Below are 22,645 nucleotides of genomic sequence, written 5' to 3'. Positions count from 1 at the left end.
TCAAGTAACTCATTTATAATTAAATTGTTTAAACCCAATAAAATGTTACTTTTACTTAAGGCCCAAAAATTTTTTCGCTTTTGGCCCAAAACTTTTTCAACTTTTCGGAGCCGGCCCTGGATTAATGGGTTAGATTATTTGATTTATAGCTTGATTGTTTGCTTGAATGCTTTATTATTTGAATGTTTGTAACCTCGAAAATTGAAACTTGTTGTTAGATTTTTTTTGAACGACTAACTAAGTAACGTCGGGTACTTCGTACGCGGCCCTCATTGGCTAAAGGTAGTCTGAGCCGGCCACTAGTCCGGACGGACGAAGACCCTAGCGGTCCACCTATTGAGGGATTCACCGGATAAAACCCGACCCCACGCCCGCCAAATGGTACGACAGCGAGGAGCCGGTAAAACCGGGTGAGATCAGGACTCGAATCATGGCAAGCCATGGTCATCCCTCATATCTCCCATATAAATTGATGGTAGTAAGGTTTGAACCCCTACCTCTCACTAGTAAACTTGTTGTTTGTTGTTAGATTACTTATTTAATTAATAAAACTTGTTGGTTATTTTGACCCGGATGGATCGACCGGAACCAACCCCAATCATGCCAAAACTATTATAAATTTTAAAGATAGACAACCACCAAAATTTTTTTTTTCACACATTAGAAAGTTCTTGTGTACGATACACCCTACTAGTATCATCAACTAACGAGATCACCCTTAGAGCATCATCAACTTTTGGGAGACCAAGGACCTCCACATTAGACTTATCCGACAAAATTCCAACGAACGTCAACCCTCCGTCTCTCCTCCCTCTCTCAAAGAACCGTCTCTCTCCTCCAAAGGCGATTCGTAAGGACTTTCGTGTTGGAAACTAGATTCGTCCTTGACTACCATATGGCTTTCAAGTAGACGTTTGTTGCTTAGTTTAACATCCAAGAATAAAGTCTTATGAATGTTAACAATACAATTTTCTTATTTATTAATCGAATGGATGTGAAGACAAGTCTTATTCACTTATTTACGTCTAAGAATGTTTGTGTATTTAATAAAGAGTTAATTACATGTTATACATGGATTAATTTCTTTGATGTTTACATATATAGACATGAATAAATTCATATTTTTAACGAACAAATACGAATATCATATTCATTTATGCATTTGTTTGCTAGAGTTGAGCAAAACTTTGATACGACACATAAGATTCGAAAGTACAACATTCATTTAACAGGCTCAACCAAACATTTAATCACACATTTTCTTCATCTCTCTCACACAAGTGTGAAAGAATTGATTATATGTCAGTCGGGGGGAGATAACATTAAATGATAAAAATGCAATGAATGCATTATGTACGTAGTCAAATATCGTCTTCTACCTTCACATTCAAACTATGGTTAATTCAATTCCATTTGCCGCACACAAACATGGAATCAACCAACCACATGATTTTTAGTCAAAATGTTACAAATCCAACATATAAAGCATTTTATATGTGTTTTGTCTAGATGCAATATTGCTTCCTTGTTTCACATAAGATCAAACCCCTAGCAGCACCTGGCAATTTGTTGTTACAGTGCTACAACGTGTTTAAATATTTCCTTCAATATATTAAAAAAATATAATAAAACATAAAATATTTTACATCTATTTACGTAATTGCCACTCTCAACCATCTATTTATTCCCACCTAAACAGCCTTCAAAGTTCACCCCACTCATCATTTTCATCTACAAACACTCTCTTGCATTATATTTCTATAAGGGTATAACCTTTATTAATTTTATTCTTAAGTTTTCACTAATCTTGAATGTCAAGATTCTAAATGGTTTAACTTTTGTTTATATTTTGCAGTAAAAATGAATATAATTGGGATATTAATAGTGGGTATATTGTCAATGGTCTCTATGGTTAAAGGAAACAACAATGGAGGTTGGATTAATGCTCATGCAACCTTCTATGGAGGTGGTGATGCTTCTGGGACAATGGGTACAAATTAAAATACAACAATTATGTTTTAACTTTTAATTTCATATTATTATTCTATATTTGTGTTATGAACTATGAAGTTATAAACTTAAACGTGTAGGTGGGGCTTGTGGGTATGGGAATTTATACAGTCAACGGTATGGTACAAACACAGCAGCATTGAGTACTGCTCTATTCAGCAATGGGATGAGTTGTGGAGCTTGCTTTGAAATAAAGTGTGCTGGTCAACCAAAATGGTGTCATCCTGGTTCTATAGTGGTCACTGCCACTAATTTTTGCCCTCCAAACAATGCCTTGCCTAATGACAAAGGAGGGTGGTGTAATCCACCACAACATCATTTTGATCTCTCTCAGCCTGTGTTTCAGCAAATTGCTCAATATCGAGCTGGAATTGTGCCGGTTATTTATAGAAGGTCTCGAATTTGAATTTAGCTTCTATTGTTTTTTTTGTTACGGGGTGTGCATGAGTTAGTATGGTCGATTCTAGCTCAAACCGAACTAGAAACCAAAAGAAAAAAATAGGTTTTTGAGTTTTCGAAAACCGTCCAGTTTTGTTTTTTTTGGCTTGGTTCCGTTTCAGTTTTTCGGCCTGATTACATTTTCGGCTCAAATTCGAACCGAATACCAAAAATTTGGTTTTTGAGGTTTATTTTGTCTGCTAGGGTGTGCATGTGCTGGCTTAAAGGCTCAAACAGAACCAAAACCGAAAAATTAAAATTTTGTGTCTTTGAAAGTCGTACAGTTCGGTTTTAATGTGTTTGGCTCCGTTTTGAACTCACCCAAACAAAAAACTGAAAGTTCAATTTTTGAAAACCGTTCGGTTCCGTTTTTCTTTGCTTTTGAGTTCGATTTGTTTCACATTTTTTGGTTTTACCATTTTGGTTTGAGTATTTGAGCCAAATAATATCTTGGGCTAAAATTTGGGTAAAAAGTTTTTGCCTAAGTCTTAGTTTATTAATGAATTAATGATTAACTGATTATTAGGTATTAACTGAAATAACGTTACAGTATTTATTAAATTGTTCCAAATTACCTTTAATTCAAAACTGAAAATGAAAATCAACATTTTAATAACATGCAACATCTACAAAAACGGTCTTGATATTGTTTTTTTTAATGATATATATTTTTTTAATAATTTATAGGGCACCATGCAAAAAGAAAGGTGGGATCAGGTTCACATTGAACGGACACTCATACTTCAACTTGGTGTTAATAACAAACGTAGGAGGAGCCGGGGATGTAACCACGGTTGCGGTCAAAGGCTCAAAGACCGGATGGGCGCCAATGAAAAGAAACTGGGGTCAAAACTGGCAGAGCAACTCAAACCTTGACCGACAAGCTTTGTCTTTCAAGGTGACCACTAGTGATGGCCATACAGTAGTATGCAACAACGCAATACCCGCCGGTTGGTCCTTCGGTCAAACATTCACCGGTGGACAATTCACTTAGACATTTTATCAAACACGAAAGGGCTCGTATTAAAGAGGCTCTTTTGTCTTTGTATTTTCGTAGTTGTGTGTGATTTAGATTAATTGTGGTGGTATTTTCACATGATAATAGTGAAAAGAAGCCAGCTTTTTTTATTAGTTGATTATTATTATTATTATTCAGTGTGGTCAACTGGTGATGACACACGGCTTGTTTGTGTGTGTGTTGTTTCTTTGTCGTCATAATGAACATGATGTTTGCAGTTTGTGTGCAACTGTTTTTATGTGTAATCTCAGTCCTTTTCTGTCACATATACTGGACACGTGTCCTGGCTTATTGTGTATTTATTGCATGCATAACAGTTGATGCCAATATGCTAAATGTAGTAATGAGTTTGTACAAAGACTAATGCATCATGCACTACTCATTACAAGCACAACTTTAAATTATAAGGTTTGATCCGAACTAAATCATAATGAACTAGAAGTTTGGTCTAACTACACCACTCCTACTTATTATACGTATGAGGTTATACTGATATATAAACACAAATGCCAAATTTGTTCGTTAAAGTCATACCATACTTGACAAATATATATTTCACATATCATACAATACAATGTATATTGAATAACATTTTACACATATCATACAAGCTTATATAAAAACCTATATCATTTTTATACAAGCTCGCATAATATTTTTCTCGTGTCATACGGGCCGTATACGGATATATGACTGTATGATACACGGAAAACGTACACAAACCATTGAACCTGTCAACAATCTATTAATGATGTGTCTGTATATAACATGTGCCGTGCACTGCCCAGGATGTGCCGTGCACTGACCAGAAATTAGTTTACTCGTGGCTGGTCGATCTTTTTTCACATAAATTGTTCTAAAAAACAAGTAAAGGAATTCGGAACAGTACAAACAAAAACAAAGCTTAGTTTCATTCCTTAAAACCATAGTAAAATGGTGGGCCATAAAACATTTCAGATAGGTGAGAAACAAGAAATACATAGGTATATGGGAAAGGCATATTGGCAAAGATATGCGGTATGCCAGCTGCCATATTTTGGCATGCTCATAAAAGTAATACAACACCCACTTTGTAGCGAAGAACCAAATAAAACTCACTTGTTAGTAAAACACTAATTAAAGTCACTTCTCACTTCTCATGCGAATTGCCTTTCTTGTCCAATGGGTGGTTTGAAGCTTGGAATCTTAAAATCTAAGTTTGAAATTCAAGTATCCAACTTAAAAGGGTTTTCTTATATTGATGATGTTTTTGGGTGAGTCAGGCTTAAGCGTCAAAATCAGTATGACGGATTGACATCTTGTTTCAGAAAGGCTTACCCGAATATCGGGAGTGTATCCAAACGTTTTTTCAAAAAAAAACCTTATGCAATTTTCAAAACTTATCACTATCTAGCTTATTTTCAACTTTGACTTCTGAAATACTTTCTTCAGTATATGTATTTGCAGAATTACTTTTATTCACCAAAATTTGGTATGCTATCCTACTTGTATTATGTTTTTTTGTCACTGTGTATTCTCTTTATCTGAATCATTATTTGTTGAATTTCTTTCCGTCTGTATAAGGTTTTTCATGGCGAAAGAGTTTTGATATTTCTTAGTGCATAACTTCAACTAAGTTTTTTGTTTAAATTCATAAATCAATGATGATAAATAAAGAGTAAGACCAAGCATGCCACAATAATTATTTCAACAAGCATCTAGTACATACACAAGCATCTAGTACTTCCTTTCTTGTAATACTCATACAATGTACCACATATGACACAATATGTGTTTCAATAAATATATATATCATATATGGGCAGCTAACATTGAAACCAATACACAAGATTTCAACGTTAAAGAAAGGCATCCTCAACTACTTTCAAAAATTCTCGGAAACTAATATTAATCTTACCATCCTTCTGAGCACTATAACCAACAATCATCGTTCTAAATTCACTTTCAGATATTCGTAAAAACCCCATGTCATAAAGCACGTTTTGCAACTCTTTCGCATCAATGTACCCATCACCGTTCTTATCAAACACGCTAAATGCTTCTTTTATTTCATATAAGCTTGGTTCATCATCGACAAACAAATCAACCATATCCTTCAACCCTATACTCTCGTTTTGATCACACGTCCCTAGTCTTACCATCATAGTATTTTGATTCATTCCCGGCGACTTCTTGCCTCGGCCATCTTCAAAACAACCAAAGTTCATAGCGTGAGCTTCTTCATATGGTGGGACCGCCACACAAGTCGTGGTTGACGCTTCAAATATAAACTGAAAAAGAGGACGAGCAAGAAACGAATACAAGTCATGTAATAAGATAAACCATTCTATAAACATGTAGGATGCAAATAAATAAATAAATGTAAATCATGTTTTAGTTTCTATGAGACCAGAAGTACTAGCATTTGTGAAGGACGAAGTGGAGGACCCTTTGGTTCTTGTAGAACATGAAAATAGGAAGTTTTGACGAAATTACATAAATATTTTCATGATTTTGACGACAAGTACTTTGTCAATGTAAGCTTCCTGGTAATGTTAAAAATAATTAACAAAGAAAGTAGGCATGTCGATTGGATTTGACGGTGCAAAGCAATTGGTTGGTCGGTAATATCAGTGAACAAGTTTTGGAAACAAGCATAATTAAGTTTTCTATTTTTTTAATACTATTGATGGCTAGATATGTAACTTTTGGAAGAAAAATATAAAAAACACAGCTAAGGAGGTTGTGTCAAGGTCGACACAAATAGTTTTGGGCACTTTTGTATCAATATAATTTTAGTTAAGTTCAATTATGTAACGAGCGTGATTCATATCGATTAATTCTTCTTAGGCCAACGTCATGATTCTTGTTAGGCAAAGCAGTTGGTTAATTTGAGTTTTCGTTAAACGGTTTGGATTCCTAGTGAATTAGTGATCAAATGTGATCAAACCAAACACTAAAATGAAGTTCATATACACACTCGTATCTGATTGTATAAACTACTAAACAAACAAGCGTCATCGATGGACAAAAATTTTTGGTTATTACCGACATAATTTCGACCTAATCCCGTAACATATAAAAAATATTAAGTTTCGTCGGTTTTAGTAAAAATTCAAAACCAATTGACTATCCGTTGGTAAAGCGAAGATACAATTTTGATAATACTTAAACTTTTCAGTCGTTTGTTGGTGTGAGATCCATTATCAATAGGTTCTCCGTCAGTAATCATGTGTATGAACAACAACGAGAAACTACTTTATACATGACAAACTGAAGAGGTAGGTCCCAGCAGAGCCCAGTTGGACCCGCAAGACTCACCTTAAACAGGGACGTCTGCGCAGAGACCAACTGGATCCGCAGAACCAACCATGCTCAGAGACGTGACGTCCTTACGCGCAGTACGCAAGCTGGTCCCACAGGAAAAGCCTCCCAATGGTGAAGGACTCCGCCTGTCCCCGCAGCCTCGGATACAAGCCATTAGAGAAGGCCACCCGCGCAGCATGGCTACACGCACAAGGCACTTAGCTCTCGATCATTCAGTGTCACCTGAAGGAATGAGCAAAGCCGGGAGCAATCCCGCACAGAGGCGGGAGGGGGAATACTCCCGCCCAAATAAGCCAGTCTGTATACTGAAGGATCTTTTACTGTACCTGACGAGGTATGGGCGAAAGATCTGATCAGAGATACGACAGCTCACTGATACAGTATGGCGAGCAGCATGCTCCTGTACTGTATCACTATTAGCCGCTGCCTACTCACCAACTACTGTCATACCACGTGCGTAGCCGGCAGTTGGTGGAAAGGGAATAGTATACAGCAGGCCTGGTCACTATCAGCCGCTGCCTACCCACCAACTACCAGCAGGGCACGTGCGTAGGCTACTGTTGATGAACAGGAACACTGTTGCAGCCGGCCATACCTCCTTGGAAACCTACCTTCGGCTATAAATACCCCAAATGGTATGATCATCTCAACACAACATTACATTATCACATTATCATCATAATATACCTGATATCTGCTCTAGCAATCTCTTAATATACTTTTATATTTAAAGAGCAATCTAGTCTGATTCTCACGCCGGAGGGTGGTCACAAGGAGGAACCCCCCCCTTCTCAGTGACGAGCTCACGGTGTCTGTTTTGCAGGTTATCAGAAGAACCATCTTCCAAGGGTCTAACCCCTCGTGGGAAACATCTATCTAACCCCCAGGTTACCAGTAATCTGTCCGGGGTCCGGTTAGTGTTTCTTCATTGGCGCCATCCGTGCATAAAGCTAGAACTACAATTTTCTCCAGTTTTTTCAAACTTTTACAAAGATGGTTAGAGAAATTCCGGTAACCACAACCCCAGCTACTGGGAGGAATACCGGCAACACAGTTTTTACGAACACTACCCCGGTTACCGAAGCCGGGGCAAGTGAAGTAAATTTTACGAACAATACCCCACTTACCAAAGCTGGGGCAAGTGCAGTAAATGATCGCCTACTGGGATCCACCGATACCCAGTTTGAGAAACGAAGAATCCCCCGCCAGACTCTCGATGAAGTTAAGGCATGGGCGGAGGCACGACAAAAGGAATTCCAGGCTGAGTTGGACGAACGCTTGCGTTCCGTGCAACAGGCCGACGAATTCGAATACTGGGAGGATGACTCGGAGGAATCCGACTCCGACGCGAACCCTCGCCATAGGGCAAAAGGGAAGCGTAAAGAAACGGAATCCCAACCGAAAAGGCATTTTGGACAAGCCTTCAAACCAAAAAGCACAGGTGGAAGTCCACGAGACTTCTCCAAAACGTTCAGACCAAACGTTGCAAATGCAGGAACGTCCAAATTTGCAAGGGACATTGCTGAAGCAATCGCCCCAAAGAGTGCCAAACAAATGCCCAACATAGGCACATATGACGGTATATCTGATCCAGACGATCATTTGAACAGGTTCATAGCGGGGGCAACCGTCAGCAATTGGACGGAACCCACGTGGTGTTACATGTTCCAAATGACGCTGGTGGGGGCTGCTAGAGCTTGGTTTGATCGCCTACCGGTCAACCACATCTACGACTGGGCAGACTTCCAGCAGAAGTTTAGCCAACACTTCAGCCAGCAACGGAAGTATACCGAGGAGCAATGGACAATCCTCAAATGCATACGAGAGGAAGATGAATCTCTGCCAAACTTCATCACTCGCTTCAACTCAAAGAAGCTAAGTTTGGGCAATATCAGCGAAGATCTTGTTCGCGCTGCCTTCATCCAGGGCGCACATGACCCAGAGCTCATCCGCACCCTAACGGGTAAAGATGGCATGCCATCCACATGGGATGGCATCATGACAGCAGCAAAACGCTATGCGGAAACGGAGAAGCAACTGGGTAGAGATCTCCCACAGAGCACAAACCTCTACACTCAGAAGACGAGAGAAGACAACGTCCTCACCGCCAGACTAAATAAAAAGCGAAAGCTAGGCATTTGGCAGTCAAGGGTAAACTTTGACACCTCATCCGGCTTGCAACATCGAGTGGGCGGAAGGGATAATGTACAGTCGCACCGGAACTCCAGATGGACGCCACTCACCAAAAGCGTCACTGAGATATTCGCCACTGAAGAGCTCCCATGGCCAAAGCCTCCAATAATCCGACATCGTCACGATGCTGATCGGAGCAAATACTGTGACTTCCACAAGACAAAAGGCCACAACACTGAAGAATGCATAGACGTAAAGGACATGGTCGAAGCATTTGTCAGAGATGGGACGCTCACGCACCTCGTGGCACAATAAAGGCTGAGCAGGCGGGTGCGTATAGAACCTCAGCTGGGAAGACACGAATCAATTCCAGCTTCAAAATCGAGACTACATGCTGCGTAAAGAACGAGATCCCGAACCAGGTGCGTATCGGCTCGATGGCACTCCCATCCCAACATGGAAGGGAGCTCATTTACACAGTCTGCATGTAAATCAATTCCAATTTGTAAAGAAAAGGCCAAGAGCCACTTCTAATGGAAATGATTCTCTTTAAGAACACCGAAGCTGATGATTTTACATTCATACTTTTCTGAACACTAATATGCCGGTTTTCACCGCATAATTACGTGAAGTCATTGCATGGGAAGGCGGTCCTACCCGCACGAACCCAATAACGTGACAAACCTTCACGCATGTCAGTTTGGGAAAAAGTTCAGCACCCAAAAATGAAAGTGCCGGTCTATCCGCATGAATCATTAAGGAAAACTGAATAATAACCAATCAACAACCGCGCGTCGAACGGTTAAACTATGCAACACTGGTAACGGCATTCACATTACGTGAAGTCGTTGCGTGGGAAGGCGGTCCTACCCGCACGAACCCAATAACTTGACAAACCTTCACGCAGGTCAGTTGAAGGGGAAGAGTTCAATTATCCCATTAAATGAAAGTGCCGGTCTATCCGCATAAATCATGAAAGGAAACTGAACACTAACCTATCGACAACCGCGCGTCGAACGGTTCAAAACAAAATTCTTAAAAAGGATAAGGAAAACCTACACGCAGGTCAGATAAAGGTAAAGTTTTGCCATCCTACTAAGTGCAAGTGACGGTTCTACCCGCACAATCACGAAAGAGGAAGCAAAACTTCACACCTATTATTAACCACGTTCAAAGGTTAACTTATCCTCAAAGGATGAGGAAAACCTACACGCAGGTCAGATAAAGGTAAAGTTTTGCCATCCTACTAAGTGCAAGTGACGGTTCTACCCGCACAATCACGAAAGAGGAAGCAAAACTTCACACCTATTATCAACCACGTTCAAAGGTTAACTTATCCTCAAAGGATGAGGAAAACCTACACGCAGGTCAGATAAAGGTAAAGTTTTGCCATCCTACTAAGTGCAAGTGACGGTTCTACCCGCACAATCACGAAAGAGGAAGCAAAACTTCACACCTATTATCAACCACGTTCAAAGGTTAACTTATCCTCAAAGGATGAGGAAAACCTACACGCAGGTCAGATAAAGGTAAAGTTTTGCCATCCTACTAAGTGCAAGTGACGGTTCTACCCGCACAATCACGAAAGAGGAAGCAAAACTTCACACCTATTATCAACCACGTTCAAAGGTTAACTTATCCTCAAAGGATGAGGAAAACCTACACGCAGGTCAGATAAAGGTAAAGTTTTGCCATCCTACTAAGTGCAAGTGACGGTTCTACCCGCACAATCACGAAAGAGGAAGCAAAACTTCACACCTATTATCAACCACGTTCAAAGGTTAACTTATCCTCAAAAGATGAGGAAAACCTACACGCAGGTCAGATGAAGGTTAAAGTTTAGCCATCCTACTAAGTGCAAGTGACGGTTCTACCCGCACAATCACGAAAGAGGAAGCAAAACTTTAACCCATTATCAACCACGTTTAACAGGTTAACTTATTCTAAACACTTGGAAAATTGCTAATTTAAACTAAGTATGCAAGTCATAAGTTTATAAAGCAAGGAACCCAAAGAAGGAAATAACAATCTTATACGCAAAAAGATTAATATTTCAAGAATATATTACAAGAATGGCCGGGTAACAACCCGCCTAAAAGAAAAAAAAAAAAACTATACAAGTCTCTTAGCAATGGGAAGGGATCTTCAGGATCAAGCTTCAGGGCCGCTTCCACTTGGACCCGCTCCGTCAGAAGAACGGGGTGGTTCGAGGAACGCTTTGAGGACAGCTAACCCATCATCAGCAGCAGCTACTTCGTCCACCTTTTCCACCACTGGATGCGGGAAGGCGGCGTATTGGTTCAATGCTTGGTCATAAATGGCTTCGGTATCCACATCGAACAAAGGGAAGTTGGAAGGCGGGACGCCTTTCTCAACAAACCCTAGACCAAGCAGGAAGCCGGCCTTTTCCCCATCCTCATGAGAAGCGTTGAGGGCTGCGGTCATAGCATCATCGTAAGAGGTCTCTGAAAAGACCCGACGCACAACCTACAAAGAAAATACAAGTATTAGAACCTTTTCTTACAAAAGAAAAGCGAGAAGATAAAGCTAAACATACCTGAGGCAACGCTTCTCGAAGAAGCCATTGGAGGGCAGCTTGAGCTTCGTTATGGGCGCGTTCGGCTTCGCTCTTGTTAAGGTTGGCAAGTAAAACTTCCTTTGCGGCAGCCTCTTCGACGCCCTTAAGTTTCCGCTCGGTGTGGTCAAGCACCCCCCTCTGGTCCAGGATTTCCTGGAGTTTCTTGGCATCTTCCATTGCCAAGGCATCATGAGCGCGTTGGAGAGCCTCTATTCTGGCCTTGAGCTCCTCATTCTCCACACGCAAAGGCTCAGCAACGGCTTCAGCCTTGGCAGCCCTCTCGGTTGCGTTTCGCGCAGTCTCCCTGGCCAGCCGAAGCTGTTCATTCACAGCTTGGGCAGCCTTGGAGCGGGCCTCGAGTCGCGCCTGAACTTCAACCTCGAGGGCCTTGAAGGCCTTCTCCTTGTCGGCGGCAGCTGCCGCCAGCTGTTGGTTCTCCTCCCGAAGAGCACGCGCCTCAGATACGTCCTTGGCGCGAGCTGCTTTCAACTTGTCGTTTTCACGACAAAGCAGCTCGACGCGCGGCTGCATCCGGGCTTGGAGAACCCGAAGCTCATTGGTTAGCCTACCCTCCTGGTAGCTAGCCATGGCTTCCCCCAACGCACCATGAGGAGCAGCGTGGCGAGCCCAGTCCACGCACTCCACAGGGGTACGAAGGGTTGTTCCTCGGCGTATGTTCCATCGCGGAACATACACTTCATTGGAATCCGACACTGCAAAAGAAACAAAGGCAGTAAGGAAAAGATGATAAACATAAGGGAAAAAGAAAGGAACCCTACGCACCTGTAGGGTCAATGACAGGCCGATAGCCGCCAAACCCATCACCTGAACCTAAAGGAAATCCATCCAACAGGTCAGGCAGACGGGAAGGGGGCAAAGATCGGCGGGAAGCCCTGCGCGTACCTGATGGTCCGGCCGTAGGTGCCGGTGGCGCGGGCATGGTGGCAGCCGCCGTGGTCGCCGTTGTGGTCGCCGCCGCGGTCGCCGCCGCGGTCGCCGCCTCCTCAGCAGCAGCAGTAACCGCCGGCTCCGTGAAGGATGCGGTAAAAATCGCACTCACGGCCGGCGGTGACGTCATCTCGGCCGGCGGTGACGTCATCTAGGCCGGAACAGTTGGCTCAAAGGAACGAGCAACTGGACCAGCGGATGCAGGCGCAGGCGCCTGGGTCGACGCCTCAGGAAGGCTGACCGAGCCTACCGTCATTGGCGGGGAGGTACTCCCCTGCGCTTCACCCCGGAATGCGTCAACATCCACGCCTGCACAAACAAGAAAGTGTTAGATAACATACATTATTTTATACTGATCAACATCTATCAAAAGAGGATTTTAATGTCCATTCGTTTGTCGTTCCCAACCTAAGCCTCCTTATTTTATACTCTCGGTGCCGACAAAAATGTGGAAATTGGCATTCTTGTAACTAAAATGACAAATATGGTTTTGCAATCCTTATCTTTATATTGACAACATCCCACAATGGTCTTGGACTTCTCTTTTTTGTATATGGTGTCTTCATTGATGCATGATAATTATTAACCTATGCTAACGAATTAGCGTCTAATTTAAAGCAGGGGAGGATCTGTGCAAAATTTTGTTCACGTGTGTAGAAAGGAAATGATATGTCCATAAATTTGTGAGGATCTACGGTTATGATATTAAAGCAAATAACTTCCTTAGTTTTAAACACCCCGCGCTTTACAGCTAATGCAAAGGGTCATGTTCAAGTAAAAATACACGTACTCTAGGAAAACCATCTATTATTGTGAGAGTAACACGTCCCTCTTAATCCATAGGAAAACAGGGTTAATTCTTGCTCGCTAATAAAATCTTCTGACCCATTCTTGAAAAACACGGTTCGACACGTAACCCGTTAATAATACTTTTTTGCCTGTTAATAACATACATTATTACGTGTCGAAAACCATTAATAATACCAAAAATCATATTCGTTACCTAGATAGTTTTGTCTCGTTAATAATAAAAAAAATTGTTACCAGTGGGTTAACTTTTACTCGTTAATAAAAACCTTTTGGTCTGTTCTTCAAAAACACGATTTCGACACGTAAACCGTAGATAATACCAAAACTTTACGTGTTACCACAATAATTATAACGTGTTAAAAACTAAAATTGTTATGGGTCGAACCCGTTTAAGTACACCACATTTCTAACCTCGTTACTGGGATAATTTTGGCATGTTAACCAACCCATTAATACAAAAAAAAAAGAATCGTATTCAGGTTAATTTTTACCCGTTAACAAAAACATTTTGACCCATAAGGTTTCGACACGTAAACTGTTAACATGTATTAATGTTAGTGTTGGATTGTTGGAAATGTTTTTTTTATTATTGATGTAGTACATAAAATTGGTTTCTTTCATTCTCCATTAGACCATAGAGGTTCTATATGTTAAAATGGTTCTCTTAATTGTTCTTTATTCGTGTTTTTAAAAAAATGGATGGATTTGTTTTGTATTTTTGGTTTTTAATTTGGTTTTGACTAATGGTTGAAGGTCTTGTTTTAGTAATTTGAAAAAAAAAGAGTCAAAAGTTACTTAAAAAGTTGCATCTTTAACCTTTAAAAACTTGTATTCGGATGCAGCTATGATTTGTACATTATGCTATGCACCTCGATATTCAATAAAATTAACATTGAAACATTGACAAAAATAAGCACGTCGCAATGGCATGTTTGATTTCTTTTATTTTGAAAGGAAGGTTGTTTGAGTCCGTAACGTACATGTTTAGTATTAGCCCCTCCCCCCCTTCTATCTCCCGTTAAAATGAACGTTAACAAACCGATGAGATTACTTTTTTACCCCTAGGGGACGCATATTGCAGTTACATCTCTTTTATAACCATCTACCGCTAATCTCATCTAGGCCACCACCAGTTCCAACTAGCTACCTTAATCGAAGCTCTAATGTGATGATGACAATGAGACATATCCTCGTATCGATTCAAGCATGATTAATGAAAAGGTTCATACAAATATTAGTGACTACTTCGGTTCCCGCCCGAAACAATAAGACAGTTTGAATATTATTTATTTTATATTAGGATAGAATCAAGCAGTTAATGTTTTCCTGTTTTATTGTAATATTCTATGTAATATAGAATAGCATTCTGTGTATATAAACAAAATCAATTATTGAATGTAAATTAAGTTGGTTGACTATTCATTTATATGGTTTAGGGTTCAGCCAGGACTACCCTAATCTCTCTAAAATAACACCGCAACATACATCAGCCCTCACTGTCTTCTCCGGCTGTTGCAACCACTCCGGCAACCCCACGCACATATTTCTGACTCCCTCACATCTCCTCCATATCACCATGTCTACTGCCTCTACCATCAGCACCATCTCCCTCACTAATCAATCCTCCCCTGTCTCACAGCCTCATCATCCGGTTGCTGCAGTTGTGGCCCATACCCTCCCGCAACACAAACCGTGGCAAAACCGCAACCATTACCATACAGCTGGTCTATTGCCCACCCCACAAAACTTATCTGTCACAAGTCAATCTCCTACAACCAACCATCAATTTCTTGGGACATGCCGGTTTTGTTTCACCAAGGCCACTCACTCACTTCATGTTACGCTTTCAAAAGGATGTATCCGCACATTCGTTTACCTTCTTTACCCAAAGGTACACAAAAATTACACCCACAAGCAAACATGATGAATGTTACCAGTACCAAACCCGATGTCATACGCCCATGGCTCTTTGATAGTGTGCATCTCACCATATCACAAATGACCTCTCGGTATTATCCACGCATGCACCGTATAATGGCACCCAAGAACTAGTCATTGGTGATGGTTCGTCTCTTGCTATCACTCATGTTGGTTCTTTAACTCTTCATTTTGATTCCGCCCCTTTAGTATTACATAACGTTTTATGTGTTCCTTCCATATCTAGTAATATTATATTCATCTCTCGTTTATGCATTGATAACAACATAACAGTCCTGGCTGATACCATATTAATGAATAGTCAACCAACTTAATTTATATTCAATAACTGATTTTGTTTATATACACATAATGCTATTCTATATTACATAGAATATTACAATAAAATAGGAAAACATTAACTGCTTGATTCTATCCTAATATAAAATAAATAATATTCAAATTGTCTTATTGTTTCGGGCGGGATTTCATATTACTTGTTCATACAATAAAATAATATAAAATAAGTAATATTAACTGCTCGTAATATTACTTGTTCATACAACCACCATTTCATATTTTAAAGTTTACCAAGAAGATCTGAGCCATCAGATCATCTACCTTCACTTCGATTCTTCAAGCTTGCTATCCTTCGTTACCTGTAAAATGTTTAGAAAAGACGTCAGAAACACATGCTGGTGAATAAACTGACACATAAAATATTTTCTTTTACTTGATTACCCTTCAAGACATAACTTAGGTCCGGCCCATAGTGGCTTAGTGATAATCAAGCTTTAAAACAAAACATAATTATAAACTTAAGTTATACACAAACCACTCAGCAAACACCGCAGCGTTCGACATTACTTAGGTACCATCAGTATACACATGATCACCCTCACTTGGATGTAACTTAGGTCCGACCCATCGTGGCGGAGGCTCATGATCAGGTGTGGTGCGGTGTGCCCACCGACTTTTTACCACATATGTAAGGATCCAAACAACCATACACGACAACATGAGGGCTAGCGATTACCTTTGTTTATAATGTTTTAGAGATATGGAATCTCATGTAATTCATTTAATTTATTTGACTTGATTAAACAAGTTTATAAAGTTGCGCGTATTCACCTTTCTTGAAAAGACCGGCTTCAATACACTGATCGGTTCTTGCTTAGCTATCTCGGACCTATAGTACGAGTATAACCTTTTATTAGTACCAGATCTTTTATCCGGCTTAAGACCTCTAGTATCTTTTGTATAATCTTTACCTCGATTATATTTTCTTTTAAACCTTTAGTTTAAATATGCTTTCTTTCTTTTACAAGTTTAAAACCTTTAGTTTTACTTGTTTTACTTTTCTTTAAGCACTACGTTTCTTCTTCTTGAAGAAACGTATACTTTACTTATTATTTAAGAATCTTAATAATAACTTAAATAATATTTATAACAAAGAATCATATCACTTTCATATTTCTTTCTTTTATATTTCTTTGTTATGTTTTCTTTTCGAGGTATCGAGTATATCCTTGACTTAGGGTTTTAAGCCTTGATATTTTTTATTATTTTATTCTGGCATTATGGATTTGGTGGTTTGTACTTAGTTCTAGTTAATTGGTTTTGGTTTTTTGTGATATATGTAAACCGAGATCCTTAAAGGATCCGATGGGCTTTGGACTTTACTTGGGCTTGGTTGTTAGCTTCCCTATATATAGAGAATATGTGTGTATAGGGTTTACAGGTTGTTCATTCGGTTGGTGTGCAGAACTAGAGAGCCACCATCATCAAGAGAGAGCAATACTGATTTGTGTAATCTCATGTACCAGACGATTTATTAATATAATCGTGTGCATTTGGAGTATTATTGTGTTTGTTATATTCGTGTTCTTCATTTATCTTGTTCATATAATAAATATTTTTTATGCATGTGTATCTATGTGATTTTTGCTGTAAACTAAACTCAAATCGGATTCAGTATTCAATTTTCTTTGAAATGCCGTTTAATTAAGAACACAATTGCTTTTGGATCTTTTTTTATAACCTTCCAGGTCCTGCTCACCTTCTTCACTTGATATAAATGCTCACCTTCTTTTCTTCTTGTCCAGATTCCTCACTTTGAGATCGATTCAGCCAAGTCAGTCGACTGATCAAGAATCATGCCACAGCCACATCGATTCCGTGTCTTCGGATATCCCGAAATTGTGACAGCAACACATAACTTTGCTGAATCATCAATAACTGGGAAGGGTCGTTTTGGGACCGTCTAAGCTGGTAGCATAACCTATGAAGCATGTTTGGTCCCTGTTGCAGTCAATCGTTTGGATCCAACTCCGAAGCCAGCAGAGTTTTTGGGTGAAGTTAACACGCTTTCTACGCTGCACCACCCTAATGTCGTGTCCTTAATTGGTTACTGTGCTTATGAAGAAGAGCATATACTCGTGTATGAATACGTGCCTGGTGGAACACTTGAGAATCATCTCCACAACCAGAGAGACCCTCTTTCTTGGCTTCACCGACTCGACATCTGCATAGGCGTCGCGTGTGGGCTACGATACCTGCACGGCCTTGACTCTGGTGTTTTACATGGAAACATCGCTAGCTGGCATATTCCGTTAGATGAAAATCGGGTGCCTAAACTTTCAAACTTCGGGCTGTTTCAAACTTGCTTAAAGGAACCAGCAGATATGTCTGCTCGCCGCATTCATCGTGATGTAGGCAGGAATTTCATGTATCTAGATCCCATGTTTTATGTTACTGGATATATGAAATTACCCTCTGACGTGTATTCTTTTGGGCTGTTGCTGTTGGAAGTGTTGGGTAGGAAGCCGGTTTTGGGTTTTGATCGTATTCAGCAGCAGCGGGTGCATATAGCGGAATGGTTCGAAGACTTGATAGTTGATCCGAAAAGGATGGTTGAACCATCTAGCTGATCCGGATATATTGGATGAAGTATCCCCAAAGTGTTTGAAGAAATACGTTCGCCTTGCAACGAGATGTTTGGATGTCCAAGATCCGCTACGGGGGAGACCTACCATGGCTGAGGTCGTAGCCAAACTTGAGGACGTGTGGGCCTCACAACTTAGATTCAATCGTTCACGGCGGGGAAGATTCGGGTGTTTTTAAGACGTCTTCCATTCACAGCCTTGATCGAGCCGGATTCTAAGCAACCTATCTGATGTGTTCCTACTTTTCTTATTGTTCCTAGTTCTAGGTGCTTTTGAATTTTTGTCAATACGTTGACAATTTGAACTGTCTACTTTTCTGTGAGCCTTTGTTGCTGTTTTTTGCTTTATGAACACTTGATGTGTTGTTTTTGGTTTTCTGTTATTAGTTTACAGGATATAACTTATATTCTATATGTTTTGGATATTCACACCTTTTGCATATGGCATTTTCTTTACATATCGGAATATACTTTATCTTGTGCCAACAACATGACTGATGCGGGTCCTTTAAGATGTTCGTGTATGGCCAAAGTACTTTAAACTCACCGGTCCTCAATAGAAGTTTTTTCACTAACCGACCCCCAAATTAAACCCCCCAAACTCACTCGAGCTTAAACCCTTCCGGCAATGGCGAATTAGTGAGCCGAAGCTTTGATGCCAGCTTTCACTTCAAAAGGTGAAGTGTTTGCTCATCCAAATTCAGGAGTCCTCAATGTAACTTAAATCTCTGTTTTTTTTGCTAATTTTTTTCAGTGTATTTTATTTGAGTGCTGTTTGGATGTTTGTTTTGAACTTGATATTAAGTGTTTAGGCAAGCTGATTATTATTTAGATGATTTATCTTGACAATTAGGCTAGGATATAAGAAAACTGATTATTGTAACCCAACTAAGTACTTTGGAACCGGTCAATTCGAGTCGAGACATAAAATCGACCCGGTTTGGTTTTATGTTTCCATAGAACGTACTTCGACTTTGGTTTTGCATGTAATAAAAACCAAAAAGACCGACTTAATAAACTTTATATTTCATTTTTTGTTTGAAGTAATTTTTAAAAATTTAATAAATGCGTAATCCAAATATTTTAACCCAATTCTATAGTTATTAATTTTCAAAACGGTATAGCCTCAAATTCACTATTTTGAGCGAATTTTTGATATTCAACCCAAAATTTTCAAGCCCAATTGAAAAATCCAAAAATAACCTGAAACCAAACTGTTTTAAAAGAATTCAAAAACCGAAATTTCGTTTTTTGTTTCAGTTTTAGCCTAAAACCGAATCTTGCACACCCCTAAATTTCAGTTATCGGTTCTGGTTTTTTCAAAGTTCAACAATCATTTTTGAATTGCACATCCAACTGAATATTCTTTATGGAATGAGGAATCGGGTCAACCCATGTAATAGGAAGTGCAAGATCCTTGTAGTAAAAGTGCAAATTTCATCACTAGCTCGGATGAACAATCTTATTGTGTCAGTTCTGGTTCTTATGCTGTCATCAGAATCTCTGACTGAATCCTAGCCTCTGGACATTCTTGGTGTGTCAAAGAAACCAATTGGCCCTTCGTGCTTACTGGTTGTTGTGCTGCCATTCTCACACCTGTGCAACAAGGGAGTTCTTCAAATCGGTTGCATCACTACAAATCAAAATTCAAAGGCTATCGTGTGTTTAAAATAAGTAGTGTGTTCTTGAGTTTGGATTGTCCATATTAGGAATCTCTCACATCTGATTTGGGGTTTATCTATTCTAAAGAAGTAAGGGGATATTTTATTGGACAGGAAATTGAAGATGATATGCTAAATTGTTATTGAACAGGGAAATATGTACCCTGGAGTCAGCCATGAAGTGAACGTGCTTCATCAGTATGGTTTATGGTTTCCTCACCGGTCAATATGTTCCAATCAACGATTTCCTTTGTTGCAATTCCGGCCTCTTGCTCTTTCCTTTTCTTGTTGTGACCGTTGCATATGTATCAACAAAAGCTCCGCTCCACTTGGTCTCTCTTAGATTTTTCACAGCATCTCTTAGCCTGACTGCATCATGATAGATGTTTAAAGTTGCTTTGCTGGGATAACTTCATGCATGTTCAACTTTTTTGGGTTTGCTGATCTATAAACGCCTCTTGAAGATTGAAGTGGTTCTTCTTGAAGAATTCTTTGATCTTCACTGCATTCATATTGCTGTAAGTTTTTCCTCAGCTTAGTAGTGATTCGGTTATGCTCAAACTGTTGTTAAACTGACTTAGTTATGTTTGGTCTTCTAGTTTTTGTTACATTTAGACTTGTGTTTCTGTTCTAAAATCTGAAAAATTATTTTCAAGAAAGTCAAAATAGCTTTGTTTAGAGTTTTTAATTCTTAGTTGCAGGAAAGCTTTGTTGTTTGTAAGTATTGTTTAATTAGTTTCTATAAAAGTTTCATAAGGTGTGAGAAATAAGAAAATAAAAGCAAGTTCATTTCACACTATCTTTTAAGTATCGGTTTTCTTGCTCAACTTGTTGTGATGCGCTGTGCTCCGCTGTTCTGATATTTGCTGGTTCATCTTTTTAGTTAATCTTGAAGCGTGTCTTTTTTTGTTTGATGGGAACATTAAAGAGGATGCTAGACGTTTCGTTTTGTGATATATTGATGATATGATATTAGTTATGCCTATTTTTGTCCAAGTTAAGTGTGTGTGTGTTTTTAAGAGAATAAATTCTAAACTTGATACTCTAAGCAGTCGTTTGTTTTTAACAAGATAATGTTCTAAAGTTTCTTAGTTTCCGGTTTTTTGAGATAAAAAGGTGGGAAGTTGATTTGGCTTTAATCTTGACTTGTTAAATATAAGGACATGATTGTTTCCTCTTAATATGGCATGTGTTTCATTTGTTTAAAACTGTATACAAATTTTTCGGGTTTTGTGGTTGTTTTACTTGGTTCTTATGTGTGGTGTTTCTTTGACCCGTATGTCTTTTCGACCATATATATTCTTGTTTTCTGGTTAGTTGAACTGTATGGTTTATGTGTTTTAAACCAGTCTTGTCATTGAGAGTATTCCTAATGTCTTGATAATCATTGTTTGTTCTTGTGTATGAGGCGTGGGCATTCAAATGAAAAAAAAATTTGTTTTACTCTCATTGTTATTTGGCGATTTCTTGAGTCGTGTGATTCAATATTTTTTGTGAGCGTGTAACTAATTGTATACTAAGGTTTGAATGTAAAGTTAAAGATGGTGTCCTATTTCTTTGTTCTTGTTCTTTGGTTTCAACATGTCAAACTTGCTGAAAATTTATCTTCTTAAAGTCACCCCCAAGCTTGTTGATAGCATGTCTTATATAAGTTAGATCAACTACAACTGGGACGATAATTAGTTTGATTGAAAATGAACCTGGTGAGTATGAAAGTGTAGCTTGGCAGCACTTTTGTTCTCCCTTGGACCAGATCACATCTAACCTCCCGTGCCTGACCCGTAGTACCATCATAGAATGCAGCAGTGTCATTGTGTTCGACCCTAAACCGCAACAATAGTCACACAGTATAGTCGACTCGTATGCTGGTGTGACTTTGGATGTCAAAGATTAAGAACAGAGGAGACCTACCATGGCCGAGGTCGTAGCCAAACTTGAGGACGTGCGGGCCTCACAACTTAGATTCAATCATTCACGGTGGGGAAGATTCGGGTGTTTTAAGACGTCTTTCATTCACAGCCTTGATCGAGCCGGATTCTAAGCAACCTATCTGATGTGTTCCTACTTTTCTTATTGTTCCTAGTTCTAGGTGCTTTTGAATTTTCGTCAATACGTTGGCGGTCGAAAGATAATTTGAACTGTCTACTTTTCTGTGAGCCTTTGTTGCTGTTTTATGCTTTATGAACACTTGCATCTTTTTAGTGTTTTTAACTCTAGAAAATCAGATAAGTGGGTGTAGCATTGATGTGTTCTTTTTGGTTTTCTGTTACTAGTTATAGGATATAACTTATATATATATAAATGTTGCCAACAAATACCGGGTCATGGAAGCGGTTTCTTCTTAAAAGTTTGAAGGGCATTTTTGTCATCTTCACACTTATTTGGCTGCAAATGAAACCAGATAGATACCTGGGTTAGATCATCTAAATGATATTATTCAAAAAGAAAATGCATTATTAACTGAAAAAGAATGGTTTTTGTAATTTATTTTGACACGGCTGTTCATAGAATTGTTTTAGACAAAAGTGCTTTTTGGTCCACCCGACTCGTATTAGACTATTTTGTTTTTGACCCGTTAGCCACCATATGTTTTTATGAACTTTGGACAAAATGAAAGAGTCATATTTAAGGGTAAACTTGTCAAATAACATGTATCAGTTTGAAATGATTTGTTCACAAGTGTTTTTGGTTTGCAGGTTATTACAAATCCGGTTTCTTGAATCTATTATATCTATGATCCGATCCATCTGGGGCCTACAGCTGTGCCTTGCAGTTGCTTGAAAATTAGAGTTAGCATGATGGGTGGGTTGTGCATCATTCAGGTAAAGATGATAAAATAAAATTAGAGTCAGTTGCTTGAAAATTTACTTGATTTTTTTGAC

General features: G+C 39.3%; 3 protein-coding genes across 3 annotated transcripts; 2 read left to right on the top strand and 1 right to left on the bottom strand.

The window, feature by feature from the left end:
* The first annotated feature begins 1,859 nt into the window (after window positions 1-1,859).
* On the top strand, window positions 1,860-4,041 carry LOC143569987 (expansin-A1-like). Its single transcript, XM_077055761.1, has 3 exons — window positions 1,860-1,990; window positions 2,091-2,403; window positions 3,136-4,041. The coding sequence occupies exons 1-3, from the start codon at window positions 1,861-1,863 to the stop codon at window positions 3,440-3,442; spliced, it is 750 nt and encodes a 249-aa protein (XP_076911876.1). The 5' UTR covers window position 1,860; the 3' UTR covers window positions 3,443-4,041.
* Window positions 4,042-5,304: 1,263 nt separating this feature from the next.
* Window positions 5,305-5,802, bottom strand: LOC143569991 (putative calcium-binding protein CML46). Its single transcript, XM_077055766.1, has one exon. It carries the CDS (start codon window positions 5,800-5,802, stop codon window positions 5,305-5,307), a length of 498 nt encoding a protein of 165 aa, XP_076911881.1.
* Window positions 5,803-14,817: 9,015 nt separating this feature from the next.
* On the top strand, window positions 14,818-18,088 carry LOC143569990 (putative receptor-like protein kinase At5g24010). Its single transcript, XM_077055765.1, has 2 exons — window positions 14,818-15,001; window positions 17,469-18,088. Exons 1-2 carry the CDS (start codon window positions 14,818-14,820, stop codon window positions 18,086-18,088), a joined length of 804 nt encoding a protein of 267 aa, XP_076911880.1.
* Window positions 18,089-22,645: the final 4,557 nt, after the last annotated feature.

Source organism: Bidens hawaiensis, unplaced genomic scaffold (assembly GCF_021521415.1).
Source record: "Bidens hawaiensis isolate Kalapana, Puna unplaced genomic scaffold, B.hawaiensis_p1.1 tig00024810_1, whole genome shotgun sequence".
In the NCBI taxonomy this organism is placed as follows: domain Eukaryota; kingdom Viridiplantae; phylum Streptophyta; class Magnoliopsida; order Asterales; family Asteraceae; genus Bidens; species Bidens hawaiensis.
The sequence above is the reverse complement of the archived record's forward strand: the minus strand, read 5'-3'. Positions and strand labels throughout refer to the sequence as shown.